The sequence below is a fragment of the Hyposmocoma kahamanoa genome, unplaced genomic scaffold (assembly GCF_003589595.1).
Source record: "Hyposmocoma kahamanoa isolate Upper Pololo Valley unplaced genomic scaffold, ASM358959v1 94, whole genome shotgun sequence".
NCBI lineage: Eukaryota > Metazoa > Arthropoda > Insecta > Lepidoptera > Cosmopterigidae > Hyposmocoma > Hyposmocoma kahamanoa.
Window position 1 is genome coordinate 560,317 of NW_020654878.1, and position 14,945 is coordinate 575,261.

A 14,945-nucleotide genomic window follows, 5' to 3' on the forward strand; every position below is an offset into this window, starting at 1 on the left:
TAAGATCTTTGTGATTTATTTAGAGCTCTGAGTGGCACTGCAACTGTTATGGACAAGCTTGTTCGTTCCGATACTTGGTATCATAAAAAAATACACGCACGCGTTAGGTTTTCTTATAACCGTTATTTCAAGTTACATTCGTTTTCGATTAGTTTTCTGACAAACTTCCTAATTGGTAAGTTATATAGGTTATATAAGTGTGTGTTTGATAATTAAAAATCGAATGTATCACTTAAAATATACACTTAACGTACCATCGTCGTCTTCAGTCTCTTGTTTCTCTCCCGTTGTTTCGTCATTGTCCGCGTCCAGGTCTTCTCTGGACCCGTTGACGCACAAACGACGGGTCCGCGCACGGCAAGGGTTCGGGTTCACAAACCTGCCACAGGCATAAGGTTAAAATTACGTTGTACCAAAATTGTACGAAACTCCGAGTCTCTATTAATATATCTACATATCTCCAGTGCTATATCTATATATATTAAGGTCATACAGTCTGTGTTTTATTAAAAAAAGTAAATTGACGTTTAATGGATTCCTAGTTTTTGATGAAATAAATATAGTGTTGTCTTAAAGGATTCATTGCATTCGAATTCAATGACTCACTCAGTACACCAAGATGGTAAATTATACCTTTTTAATTCGTACGTATCAATTAAAAAATAATAATAACTTGATAACAGAAACATCACAGAAATATGCAGAGACTAAATGTAAAACTTTAACGTATTATTTTTGAAGGTTCTGTTTCTGATTTGATAATATTGGTGTCTGTAGAAAAGAGTAGCTATACCCCAGAAACTTTGCTTGTGCGGCTGTCATTGTGGTAGTTACGTAGCTGTCTATTTACATGGCTACGTAGTGGTATTTATAAAATATAATATATAATATACACATAAATAAATCTAGATAGAACGGCGATGTTATGTGATGAGTCTTGACATGTCAAAGATTCCCCGAACGCTCCCTCAATACGTGCCGATTCTTGCTACAGTGTACTTGAAAAAAATTCCATGCAAAATGCCAAATTGTGCTGTTTCTAATTGCCCAAATGAAAGTGCCGTCTGAAGAAGATATCTCCACAAACGGTGAAGTCATTTTTAAAAACTTAAATCCTGTTTTAATAAAGTAAACACGAAAAAGCATAAGATAACTAAGAAACTTTCATTACAATCACAATATACCTAAACTATTTTATTTGCTAGTGAAATTACAGGCACATGGGACATGTCAACTTATGTCTCAAGGTGACGGCAACAGTGGCAGTGGACCTCAGATCTTTGCAATTTAAAGCTCTGAGTAACACTGCAACTGTTATGGACAGGCGTGTAGCTTACCATTAGGCTCACGACTTGTTCGTCCCGTCATTTGATATTATAATAAAAAAACTCAAATTTCATTGCGTACTAGACAAAGTGCACTCTGCGCTCAACACTCTAACGTAGCGAGCAGCCTATACCAAATTAAGTTTGACATCTACCCTTGTCTAAAGTCGCGGAATGGCACGTGTATAGTAGTGACGTACAGATGTTTATCGACTAAATCTTGAAGACAATTGTTTTGAAAAAAATAAAAATATTTATAAGTTTTTCAGTTGTCATGAATCGTAATGGTAGTAAAATAAGTACTATCAAGTGAAATTAGTTTTATTGTGAATAAATTAGTTTTATCAGCCTGTAAAGTCTATTGTTTGGTATTTGTGTGTGTATATACTTAAACTACGTACCTATTAAAATGTAATGTTACTATCGAATATACCGATATATTCAGGTCACTTAGTGGGCGGAGTGTGGCAAAAAGATAACACGCTCGAGACCTTTAAAAATATGCAACATTGCCGTTCTACCTAGACATATTTCTGTGGCACTAAAGGATTTTTCAGCACGCAGTTAGTGCTGCACTGCATGGTTTCAGAACTTTAATTCGACTACGTTATGTACAGCAGTGACACTGCAGTGGAATTAATATACGTACCGGTAGTTGCGTATGTTCTGCACGATGGTGGGCACAATCTTGCGCTGCACGCAGAGGAAGGCGTCCTGCTGCGCGAGGGTGCGCCCCGCCAGCTTCGCTTGCAGCTCCAGCCAAATCAGGTCCTTCAGTTCGTTCTGCCACACTTGCTCTTCGCGACTGATCTGAAAGTCCATAGACATGACGTTCACACCTACTCATCTAGCTTACTTCGTGCTAAAAAACTTACTAGTATAGGAATTGGAGGCTCACTATGTGACCAGTCTAAAAGACATGTCTAAGGCGTATGGCGCTGCGAAGCGTGTGCGGTTGAGGATATATTGGTTAATGTGGTACATTACCAGTAAATGGGTGTTTTCAAGGCCGCAATGGTCTAGTGTCAGTAGATGTGGTGTTGTGGTTAGGGGTGTTCAAATGTTGAGCAGAGCTGTGGTTATGTGGCTGCGGAGGCAGGCGGTTTGAATGGTCGGCTATGATGTTTTCACGGCCAATTTCTATCAACTCGAGCTCTACACTCAAAACGCGGAGCGATTCCACCCAAAGTTGACCAGACGCGCTGTGACGTCGATATATAAAGCTAGGCTACAATACGCTAGGTATATCGAACGCCATCGTAAGGACCAATACTTACAGTTCGCCGGCATCCCTTCTCAATATTGCCCATGTTGATGAGCGTGCTGAAGATCTTGTGGAAGGTGACCCTGGTGGCCGGAGGAGCGTCGCTGCCGGGCTGCCAGCGGCGCTCCACCACCGGTTCGGGCGAGGGCGAGCGCGGCGGCACCTCGCGGCATTTGAGCCGTGACGTCAGAGACATGAAACGGCTGCAGGACTCCACCTGGATGACATGCCAGTTGACAACTCAAAGGTGACTTATTAAAAATTCATATAGATTCCATTTAAGAGTATTAAACACTCAATTCCGTTAATTGATGGCAAAATGAAAAACGTACACAATGGCTCATATGACGTCATCGTTAACGAGAGAGAATGCTACCAAATATTCATACACATAATTTGGAAATTAAGGGTCGTATTCCAGAACTCTACTCAATGCTGAAGTCAGGACTTGAGCAGACTTGAGTCTGATTTCACGCACTGGAAATACGACCTTAATGGCAAGGAGTTGAGTATGATATTCAGTGCTTTAAATCATACTCAAGTCCTGACTTAAGCATTCAGTAGAGTTCTGGAATACGACCCTAAGAGTCAAAGATACATGCCGCCACAGGGATTCTAGCTGTCCATCTCTCAATTGAAAAGCAATCGTTCTTCTACTAGGCTAGCACGGCTGTATCTGGAAGTACTGCCACCTTACCTATTTCTGCCGCCAAGCAGTAATGTCAGCATTACTGTGTTCCGGTTTTGAAGGGTAAGGGTGCTGGTCAAATTACATGCACATGGGACTTGTCAAGTTATGTCTTAGGGCGATGGGGCGCAGTGGGCAGTGCCCCTCAGATCTTTGCGATTTAAAGCTCTGGGTGGTACTGCAACTGTTATGGACAGGCTTACCATCAGGCGCACGACTTGTTCGGCCCGTTACTTGATATTATTAAAAAAAAGAATGTCACTCGACCAATATACGGTATAGGTAATTTTAAAGCCTGACTACCATACGACATACTTTTAATACGTACCAAAGTGGGCACCCCCCTCTCGCCGTCCGCGCCGTACGGCAGGGACTCAGTCCTGTCGTCCGTCATCATGTCGTCTCGACTGTTCCGTGACTTTACTCTGTTCACATATTTCTTGTTTTTCCCTTTAAATAATTTTAAAAAATCACACACAGGTTTACACTTTTACCTACTAACATTGAACACATGTTGCTTAACAAACATGCTGCTTCTCGTGCCTCTCTTCTCTAACTGGAGCATCTAACATTATTATAATAAAGCGTACGATAAAAGCATGGAATAATACGGCATAATCTGTGATTCTCGAAAGACAATCAAAAAAACAATCTAGGACTATTCAAGGCTAGATTGTATAGGCCTTTACTAGACAAACGCGTAACAGCTCGGTCAGACCGTTGCTTGGCATCGGTGGAAATCGTAGCCAAGCGCGTGTTTATTTTATAAATAAAATTAAAGAAAAATCCGGTACACAACAGTGTGCTCCAAAAAGTCAATTAAGGTAGTTGAAAAGTTATGAATATAGGTAAGTCAGACTGAATGCATCTAATGACCAGGCTGAAAATAAGTTGCGGCAAAAAAAACGCCTAATTCTACTTATGACAGTTAGTAGAGGAAGGATGTGTATAGTGGGCCACATGTAAAGATTCTTTATTGAAAATTGTACCTGCAGTATATTAAAACGTGACAGTTTGCGTATCTTGTGTAGCTTGTAAATGAGCAAACGGAAATGCATTTGGGAGTATTGACGAAATACCTCCACCAGTTGTATAATTAAACTATGGAGAGATCTCATTAGCAACCATAATATTGCTGTGGTGGTGGCGGTCTCTCTTTTAAAGGTTTAGGCCACAAGTTTTCCCAATGAACCATCGTCATTTTTTAAAGTCTATCCTGATTTATTTCTATTTTCTTCGTACTACCATTTGAGCTGCTTTAGTTGAGAAAAGCCTGTATTAGGCTGTACTGTTGTCTCTTGTGCTCCCAAGTCTAGGAAGAATTTACAAAATGATACAAACCCACAGAACTGGTCACTCGGGGAGCATTGCTTCCTTGGACGAATCTTGTGGCTCCGGATCTGTAACAAACATTAAGTACTTAGTATCAAAAAAAGACAGATAGAATAAATAGAATAGACTGATAAAGAAAACTTTCAACAAAGAAAACAATAAAAAAATATTAAAACAAGATCTTAAAATTTTAAGATCGCCTAATAACATCAGCCCCCGTAGCATGACTACGCATGATAGTCGCGACCCGCGCGATAAAATTGAAATAGCTGTCCAATCAATTACAACGAAATGAAATAATTTATAACTATAATAAATTGTATATTATAATGAATCGTCAGATAGATTCTACTCCATATGAACGGGAATCATCACTTGAATTAACTGTGGTGATTAACATTATTTATTAATTCTTGAGTACACAAATTCTCAAGCGCAACATCACGATTCCAATCAGACAATAGCTTCTTTTTTGAATCCGCGCACATTCACAATAATACACATACACAAAATTTCTTCATAAATAAAATTGAATCGGAAACGCATTAGTTTATCACTAACTGATTAGAATTCAATTGTCAAAAGTTAAACAATTGGATGGACGGAGTATAGGCTATGGTTAAAAAAATTGGCTTCCATTCCGTTCCGCGGCATTGTGAATTAGAAGAGAATTACTGGTGATGATGATGACAAACGGACACTTGTATCCGCTAAAGAATAAAATATCAGAAACAAACGACAAGTGACAACGACATTTTAATTCTGGATTCATGAATCAAATATGGCTTAGGTACGATTATTTATCTATCACCTATAACTGTACGTAATTATACAGTACGCACGTAGTAAAATATTCAACAGCCGTTAATGTAATTTCCATCAAACGCCACATGGTCGATCAACATGAAAATGAGTTGTGACAAATTGAACGTTTCTATTCAAACGCTGTTTCGACACGATACCCAACATTAACCCATCATACGTTCCACTTCTGGGCACAAGTCACCTCTAAGAAGAGGCTTTGGGTCCGCGGTTCCCGAAGCCTTTCTAATATAGATTTTTTTAACAAATTTATCAACTTAAATGTGTTTTTGACGCCAGACACAGTGCCACTGACTTCGATAAGTTTAACTGTATAGTGAGAAACTTCAAAAAAACTTGATTAATTTTATACATTTATCTAATGGAGTATCTTGGTTGCTGTGAAATGTTAGCTACATAGGCCATTTACGTTTATTATAAGAAAGTATTATGTATATCCATACATAGGTACAGCCAACAGCACGTCGAGCTATACACTTTTGTTCGAATATACATATGTATCACTTTTTTGGATTTCCGTTCAAATTCAAATTCAAATTCAAAATAATCTTTATTTCATAGGTAAGCATTATTACACTTGAAATCGTCACAATGGTTAAACTCTACCGCTCATTCGTAAGGCAGATTCCCCTGAGAAGAATGAGCAAGAAACTCTAGGGGTTGCTCTTTGTAAATAACATTTACAATATTTTTTTATTTGAAACATCAGATTGAGACTACCTCCATGAGCTAAACGGGTTACTACCACGGATTTTTGTCATCCAAGTACGCAGAAGTTGTATAATAACCTTTAGTATAAAGTTTTTGTTTCACTATAGTTTTAAACCTCGTGAAAGGCAAATTTTGTATATCAACCAGAATCTTGTTATAGAAGCGTATACATTGCCCCTTAAATGATTGTTTGACTTTGTGAAGACGACTATCAAGAAAAGCTAGTTTATTTTTATTCCTCGTATTAATGTTATGTCTGTCACTATTTTTCATAAAGAAATTACTATTCCTTTTAACATAAATTATATTTTCATAAATGTAAATGTTCGGGTAGGCAAAGGCTCGATCGCCACTTTGCTCGAACCACCCTTACGTACAAGCACTATTATTCTTCTCAATACACACTCCAGCCTGTTTAAAAACATTCTCGGTTTGATCTGCGAACGTCCTTCGAGGCCGTCTTCTTCCTTTCTAGCTTTCCACGTTGAATCTACATACCTCTTTCACCACACTTCTATATGTAAAACATAAACGTATACTTCCGTTAGCTACGATCTTTGCACTTACATATCTTTACGCACAATGTTACACGCTTCAATGTTATCATACACGCTCCTCGGTGAAGAGTACTCTCGAATATCTCGATCTAGTAATATTGAATAAAACTAAAACAAGAATGTAAGTAACTGCACTTTTTTCACTTTCTCAAATAGTCTCCGTGGTTTAAGTAATGTAATAAATAATTCGTAACCGGAACACGTATATCCTAAACAATTATCGATATTCCACTTCTTACTTCCACTGTTCTACTAAAATAAATGACTCAATAAAGCAGATTGCTATACGAGCGGTACAGTTAAATAAAGAAATAAGTACACATGCGACAGAAACATAAAAATTTCGCATGTAAATTAATTATTTTCTTCACACATGAGTTTTAGCAGGTCGTTGTTGTCCTCAATTTAATAAGCCCTCCCTCTCCGCAATAACTACCATATTCGACATTTTAGTCGAAAAAAGCGTACATTCTCCACTAATCGTATGTCTACCTTTTGTATACTGGTAGAACAAGATGTGAATGGCTAAACTGAAAATACGTTAACCCGGAAAACTTGAGAGAAACGATTTGTCTTTAACAAGAATTATTTATTTAGTCTCATTCATGTCACAAGAAACTTAAAGTAAAACTTAACACCTGAACAATGAGATCCAAAATGGTCTTCAATAATTGTTTGCACCAAGTAGATCTTAATGAAATCACTTATAATTCTTGATTGTCTCAATCGCAACAATTTTAATTAATGAAATTATTTTCTGTAATCATTGTTCTCAGATGTTTTGAGCCCAAACACAAAGAATCAGTTTTTTTGTCTCTCAGAATGTTTGTACAGGCGCTCATCAAGCTACACATTGACGTATCTTGTTTCGTTGCACTGCAGGCGATTTTCGAACAAAAATGTGGTCTTATGTGCTGTTGATGTGCAAGAGTGACAACGAGTCAGAGAATACGCCTCCAACAAACAACAAGTTACGTTCATTTGTTTGTAAACATAGCTATTTAGCTGCGGGTACATGCGGGAAATTTGATCACTAAAGTAGATAGCGTTGCACTTTATTAATGGCACGTCTGTTCAAAGTGCAGTTTCACAATCATTCACTCAAGCTATCATATAACTATAAATACTAAATATTTTAATAAGCAAAATAGGTGCAGTATTTCATTAAATAAATAAAGTATTGGAGATTATCTTCAACTTGTGTGCGTCAAAATAATATAAAACATTTGTTTTGAATTTACCGTTTAAGGACATTTGCGCGTTTATATATCGTGAGTGTACTGTGTGCTCTATTGTGGAGCCAGGAAACGGGATGTGTTTGGACAGTCGTGGACATATTCAAGTGAAAATTGCGACACAGAACACGATGGGTTTTCGTTATCTCAAAAAATAAACTCAAATGTGCCTTCTAGGAAATTTTTCATTATATTTCAGAAATGTAACTACCAATAATTTTACTACGGTAGTGTACTTAGAAGAAAAGTTTTAATATTTTTTGTTTTTATTTAGTTTTATAATTGTAAAGAAAGACATAATTATTTTATTTACACTTTTTGCCTTTAATCATTCTGACTTTTCAGAGTGAATGTTATTATCCATTCTACATAATATTACTTAAAGATTAAGTAAATATGCTTTGGCTATTTTAAATTCCGCTAAAAGTATTAAAGAGGATGTACGACCTTCAAAACACACGCGCCATTACAATCCGAACGTCAAGCGAAAGACGCGGTAGAAAAACGCTATCGTTTATCGCTGGTCTCCTGGCCGCAACTGCAACGAGTAAGTAGCGTTTCTATGAATAACTTTGTTCAGCCACGATGTGATAAGATAAGACACCGAACCCTCATTAATCTCATTAATGTCAACTGGGATTTTTGTCATGTGATTGGGTTATTTGATTTCTTTCAAACATAACAAACTTGTTAAGAAATGGGACGTTTGACCATTCGAAACAGCATAAATCGACACTTCAATGAAGAAATGGTGTAAAAACCAAACTTGTTCTTCTTTCTAGCAGTGAAATGATGAAATTGTTTTTGTTTTTTCCTTTCCTTTTGTCCAGGGAAGTAATGCCGCGATACCTATTTCTACCGCCAAGCAGTAGTGCTGGCGTAACTAGTCACATGGGACTTGTCAACTTTATGTCTCTGGGTGGCGCGAGCAGCGGTGCCTCTCAGACCTTTGCGATATAAAGCTCTCGAGTGGCACTGCAACCGTTATGCGTGTAACTCCCACCAGGAGCACGATTTGCCCGTCCCGACACTTGATAGCATGAAAAAGATAGTACACGTACGATGGCTGATTGCAAGATTGCCAAGAAAGAACACATCAAATAATTTCACTCAAAGACAAGAAACTTAACGAGGTTGAAGAAGCTCATATTTAAATGATTAAAACAGAACCAGTCACGTAAGTATTTGAAAGGAAGATGTGTTTTGCATGAAAATGTCAGTCTATTGAACGGCGTCTAAATCGCCCAGTCGTTCGAAAATACAGAAAAAAGATATCACATGCACGACTATCGATTTCGAGATTCACAAGAAAGCAATCTAATGATATAACGCTAGTTACGTGTTTCAAAAGAAAACATTCAAAATATGTTAAAAATAAAATACACGGAAGTACAGATAAGCAGTTCGAAACATTCACCTGGTTTCCATACGGTGATAATGAAAAAATGCTCAAGATAAAACAATGAGATACCCCAGTTGAGCTATCGCTAGTTTCTTGGTTTTGACTGATTACGTATAATTTTACAAATATTTGTAACCATTAAGAACGGAAGCAGCCCAGTTGGAGAGCATTTGCTTCAATGGTAAAGGAAAATGTAGACGATGGTTCATAGCCGTGTGAACTCTCACCGTTAATAAGGAGTCTCGCGTTCACCAGCGGGACGTACCTATATTGGGATGGCGACAGGAAAATAATTTCAATACAACATGGTGCCAAAACTGAAAACAATAAAAACGATTTTTTTTAAACAAATTCTTATGAAATACAAACAGCGTGTGGGCGAGGATGGCACATGTTTGCCAAAATGATTTTCCTGCTCGTTGTGATGGGTAGATTTCTAAATTAAATAAATCTTGAAACTATGTGACCGTCAAGTGACGTCAACATATTGTAAATTTTGGTTTTTGTTGAGTATTACGAGAGGGGTGCACGGGCGGGCGCAGTCGATAGTTTTCTGATCCTGACGTTTGTCAGCACTAGAAAATTAGGAAGAAGCGATCGTAGTACAGGACGCCTTCTGGCCAGATGGAATGACGATCTGCAAAACGCAGCTGGCAGCATACGGATGCGACAAGCTGAGGACCGAGCAAAATGGCGCATATTGGTAGAGGCCTATGCCCAGACCTTTCAATGAGAATGAACCATTATCCCACTGGACCACCAGCGCTCTTGTGTTATTTGTAACCCCCGACGTAAAATAGCTAAGAATTAGTTTGAAGCTTCGTTTGTTTGACTTACTTATTTTTAATTTAATCGGGATTCGGGATGATTCTTAGCTATATTTGATGAAGATCTGTTCAAGGATCATCAGGTCTTTTGTCTGCTAGCGAGGTACCATAGTAACCGGCAGACCCAAGTAGAAGATGTTGAGGATCACAACGAGCTCGTTAAATAAAAGACGATTTATAGTTGACTGCTATATTGGCAACAGGTAGCTGATTTACAGGAGTAGTGCCATTAATCGATAAACAGTGGTGGTTTCTTATGGAAGTAGATTTCAAGCCTTTAGTTTTTCAATTATACTTCCACTTGACAGACCGAGACTTGAGGTTTGGTATACAGTGGAAATTCGATGACATTAATGCGGTAACCTTGATCTGATGCTCCAATCAGGATAGTCTGCAAACTACCCAACTCCTCGACTATCTACAGCACAACTATTGCGTTTGGGCTAATTGAGCTGACCTTGACGAGTTGATGATAGTTCAGATGGTGACTTTATTAACTTTTTGGATTACATAGTTTTTTTAATGTGTTTTTATATAAACAAATTTTATTTATGTAAGTGACGATCACAGTATTATCCCTTGACATTGTATTTTAAATTGTCATATTGTGACTTCAATATTATAGCTATATATCAGGTTATATTGCAAACAAAAAAGAGGCTATTTCAAATTTCTTTTTTTAACCGACTTCATAAAAAAGGAGGTTCTCAATTCGACTGTATTTTTTGTATATATGTTACGCGGTAACTCCTTACATTTGTGAGCTGATTTTCAAGATTCTTTTTTGTTGGAAAGAGAATCATGAAATTTAGGGTCGTATTCCAGAACTTTACTCAATGCTCAAGTCAGGATTTCAGCAGACTTGAGTATGATTTCAAGCACTGGAAATAAGACCCTAATGGCAAGGACTTGAGTATGATTTTCAGTGCTCACTGCAATACTCAAGTCCTGACCTGACGACCCTTGCAGTGGTCCCATTTAAATTTGAAGAAAGTATTTCACCTCTAAGGGTGGCCAACTAGGGGATGAATCCGGTTTTGCGCACTTTCCGGTAACCGATTTCAATAAAACTTGGCAAATAGATGTAATTCGACAAACTTTTGAGGTCGGTTTTTTTTAAATAAAAACATTAGAATTATCTTAATGTTGTTTGTTATCAGTATGACCAAATGAAACATCGTCAAATTTTGTTCTTAAAAATAAATAAGTAGACAGACGTCATGTCAGGTAAATTGCGTAGACACAATTTTCAATGCCAGCGTTAGGTGCTCAAATATTATACTAACACTGTTATGCTAATATTGTATAAGTGCGTCTCGGAGCATCGGTGGCGTTACAATCATAATAATATTATATTAACACTTCTATAAAGTAGAAAAACTTTGGCGCTTCAGATATGTTTATGAGTGTTTGGACGTGTATTCATAATTCCCTTACACCGTAAATTTTAAACGGGCATTTTAGAGAGATACATACATTATCACACATAAAATGAAAGAAGACTTGTCCCAAATGGGCTTTTTTTTATACCTAATCAACGTACCCCGTCGACGCGGTACACATTATGTTACTAGGATTTTATTTGAATACAGAAAAAGGTATGGGTAAAAAGAGTTTTTGAATGGGTATTTGGGGTTCGAATAAATAACCCTTCCAAATAAATTTATCCCAGTATATTATCAACTTTATGCAAATTCCCTTCTTGTGAAATCATTGAATGTAAATACAGTTATTTTATTACCTTAAATGTATTTTATTAAAACGTAAAATGGACAAAAGCCAGGTCACAGTGACGATGTTATAAGTTTGACTAGTAAGTGCTTATTCACTCTAGTCTTGAATAACCTTAAATTCTAGGTTTCGGAAGATACAGCTGGTGGATTGCTCCATTGGTTTACGGTACGCATTAGAAAGTATTAAGCAAAGCTCTACACGCGAATGGGGTGGTGTAATGACAAGAATTAAGTGTACCAAACTTTCTATTAGTCCAAAGGTTTCTTAGACTTAACTCGTCTCTTACAACACTATTGGACGTAACTTATAATTATGACTTCAACGAATTATTTACATTACAACAAAGCATTACATTTTGATTCGAACTATGGAAATTTTCCGTGAAAATATGTCCATTCATATTATACATATGTATAAAGCACAGATTACTGCCCTGTCTACTGCGGATTCTTTGTAACTAAATATGTGCGCCGCGCCACCGCAGGCAATTTTTCCACCCGGCCGGCGTCGTCAATGAACTTGACCGGCGTAAAATCGGCGTGGCGGAGTTTTACTTCAATGAATTATCAGCTTCTTTATTAAAATTAATAAGTAATCGATGAATAAAAATTTAATTCTAATAGTAGAATGCGTAAGATGCATTACTATAGATGAATGATACTGTACGAAGCAAGCTACAATAATCATCATTTTCATGATATTGGCATGTGAGCCCGATATATTCATTTTGCTTAGCGTGTTATACTGGCTCTTAATGGATCAAATGAAAGCGGGGCAAAAACTAACCTAATTGAAAGGTCCTTTCTGTTATGAGGAGTTCACCTTGTTTCCAATAGAGAATAAATGACCTACAGTGCTCAGTTAAATATATCTTATATAATGGTAAAACGTAATCTATGAACCGCCTATTTAGAAAACTAAGATGTAATTCTTTTTTTAATTATATGCGTAGCTTTTGATACTGCCTGACTATAACATAATCACTTGTACATAAAAATAAACATACAAATAAACGCTCTTCAAACTTAGCGCGTTCGCACGCTGCATCCGAATCCGAGAAAATGCGATTAGTGATATTCGTTTTGTATATCTAGAGATATAATCTCAGTACAGAGTACTAAAAAAACCGGCCTCAAAAGTACGTGAAATTACGTCTATTTGCTAAGTTTTATTGAATTATCCCCTAGTTCGCCACTTTACAGAACTTTACACTGGAGATAATAAAAATCACTACTCAAAGTATATTGAGAGAAAAACGCCTTGAATTGGAGAAATAGCATAATCAACCATTAAAATAATTGCTCCTAAATTAAAGTTAGGCGCTATTTATAATAATGAATCTCCATGCGTGAACAGCCACCCTTAAAGGTGGATGATTTTCTTCAAAATGAAATGGGACCACTATGGAAGTACCCCCTTTCCAACAAAAAAAATAATCATGAAAATCGGTTCACAAATACCGGAGTTATCGCGTAACATACATAAAAAAAAAGAAAAAAAAGAACATACAGTCGAATTGAGAACCTCCTCTTTTTCTGAAGTCGGTTAAAAAAAGATAAGAACAGGCATTATTTACGTGGGTCGTCACTTTCCAACAGGTAAGATGGAGGACAAAAGCGCTCTTAGTTTTTGGACTGCCTCTGTGGCCGAACGGTTACCATGCCGGACTGCCAAGCAGAGGTCCTGGGTTCGATTCCCAGGCCGGGAGAAATATGTGTATGGCCTACATTTATTTCTCTCGTGAGTTTGGGTGTAATTTGTTTATGTGTGTGGTTGTCTATGTGTGTGTCCATGGCACCCGCGACACAGGGTTTCCCTAGTGCGGGGCTATGTTGAGTGTGTGCGTTATTATTATTATTATTAATAAAAAAAAAATTTTTAAGAACACTTATTGTTACGCGATTGCTTTTTACAAACTTTTTTAAGTTGATTATTTTTGGTAACATTAGTTATAACCTACTAAATCATGTTGAAAATAAATACAAAGGTTGATTTATACAATTAGGTGTTTTTTACACAATTTAAAAATATATGCAATGCCGTACATGCCACACCGCCGTTCGCCGCCGTCACACGAAAAGCCATCCGACTCCGTCGCTGAAGATCTAATTCTATCAGCTCAAAGATTCTCTTCTTGCCGATTGAACTGTTGATAATGAATTAACGACTTACTTATTTCTAATTTTTTGTAAATTCTCTCTCTGCCTCTGCCGGGGAGGTGTGGTCCCGAGAAGGTCAGCTTCGGCGCCATCACCACCGTCCTCCAGAAGATAGTCTGAGTGCCGGTAACGCATTACCACGTCTTTAATGTCCCTGGAAAGAGTTTTTGATCGATTTATGTTTACAACGACGAGAGTTTCTTCTTTTTGAATAGATTAATTGCGTCAGGTACAACAGAAGAGAAACTACGTAACTATAATAAAAGAACAGAAGAAAAATTAAATTGGTTCGAGTACAATCAGATCGAAGGAATTTTGTCTTTATATTCGACCTTAATATCATTATAAATTTATAACAAACTAGTGTAGTGTTTTCACAAAAAAGATATATCATGGTAGCAAAAAATCATTATATTCAATAAGTAAGTTTTAAGAAAATTTTAATCATAATAACAATAAAAGCTAGAGACAGCAAATTAGTAGGTACATAGAAAGCGTGCAAATCTACATAGAAAGAAGACGACACAACGCGTGCAATTAGTAAATCACTTACAGCAACTATAAGGGCATTAGTCGCGTTCCCACCATGTCACAAATCACGTTAGAAACAATATTAGGAAACTACAAAACGGTAACAAAGGAACGTGAAAAACAATTGAAAAATCTCGAGAGAATTTCTTCTAAATAGGTACGTTTGGCAGTCCATCGGAAGACGACGCCGCACAAGGTTTATTAATAACGCCATAGCTACGAGTATATGTTCGTGGAATTCGCGAGATGTGAATACGATCTCAAGGCCTTCTTTGATGTCCTAGACCGCCATACGTATGTTTACTGCATCTCCACGTCGTAAGCAGAATTTGAATTGATCCTACTCGCTTCTACATGA

General features: G+C 37.2%; 1 protein-coding gene across 1 annotated transcript in view; it reads right to left on the reverse strand.

Annotated features, from left to right (window-relative positions):
* LOC113237930 (mitogen-activated protein kinase kinase kinase 4) overlaps positions 1-14,945 on the reverse strand; it is a 69,022-nt gene that overhangs the window by 26,863 nt on the left and 27,214 nt on the right. Inside the window, exons 2-7 of the mRNA XM_026474648.1 lie at positions 14,070-14,210; positions 4,619-4,677; positions 3,606-3,727; positions 2,603-2,806; positions 1,975-2,135; positions 244-379 (exon numbers count right to left, since the gene is read on the reverse strand). Coding sequence (XP_026330433.1) covers positions 244-379; positions 1,975-2,135; positions 2,603-2,806; positions 3,606-3,727; positions 4,619-4,677; positions 14,070-14,210 — 823 coding nt within the window. The remainder of the gene's footprint in view (positions 1-243; positions 380-1,974; positions 2,136-2,602; positions 2,807-3,605; positions 3,728-4,618; positions 4,678-14,069; positions 14,211-14,945) is intronic.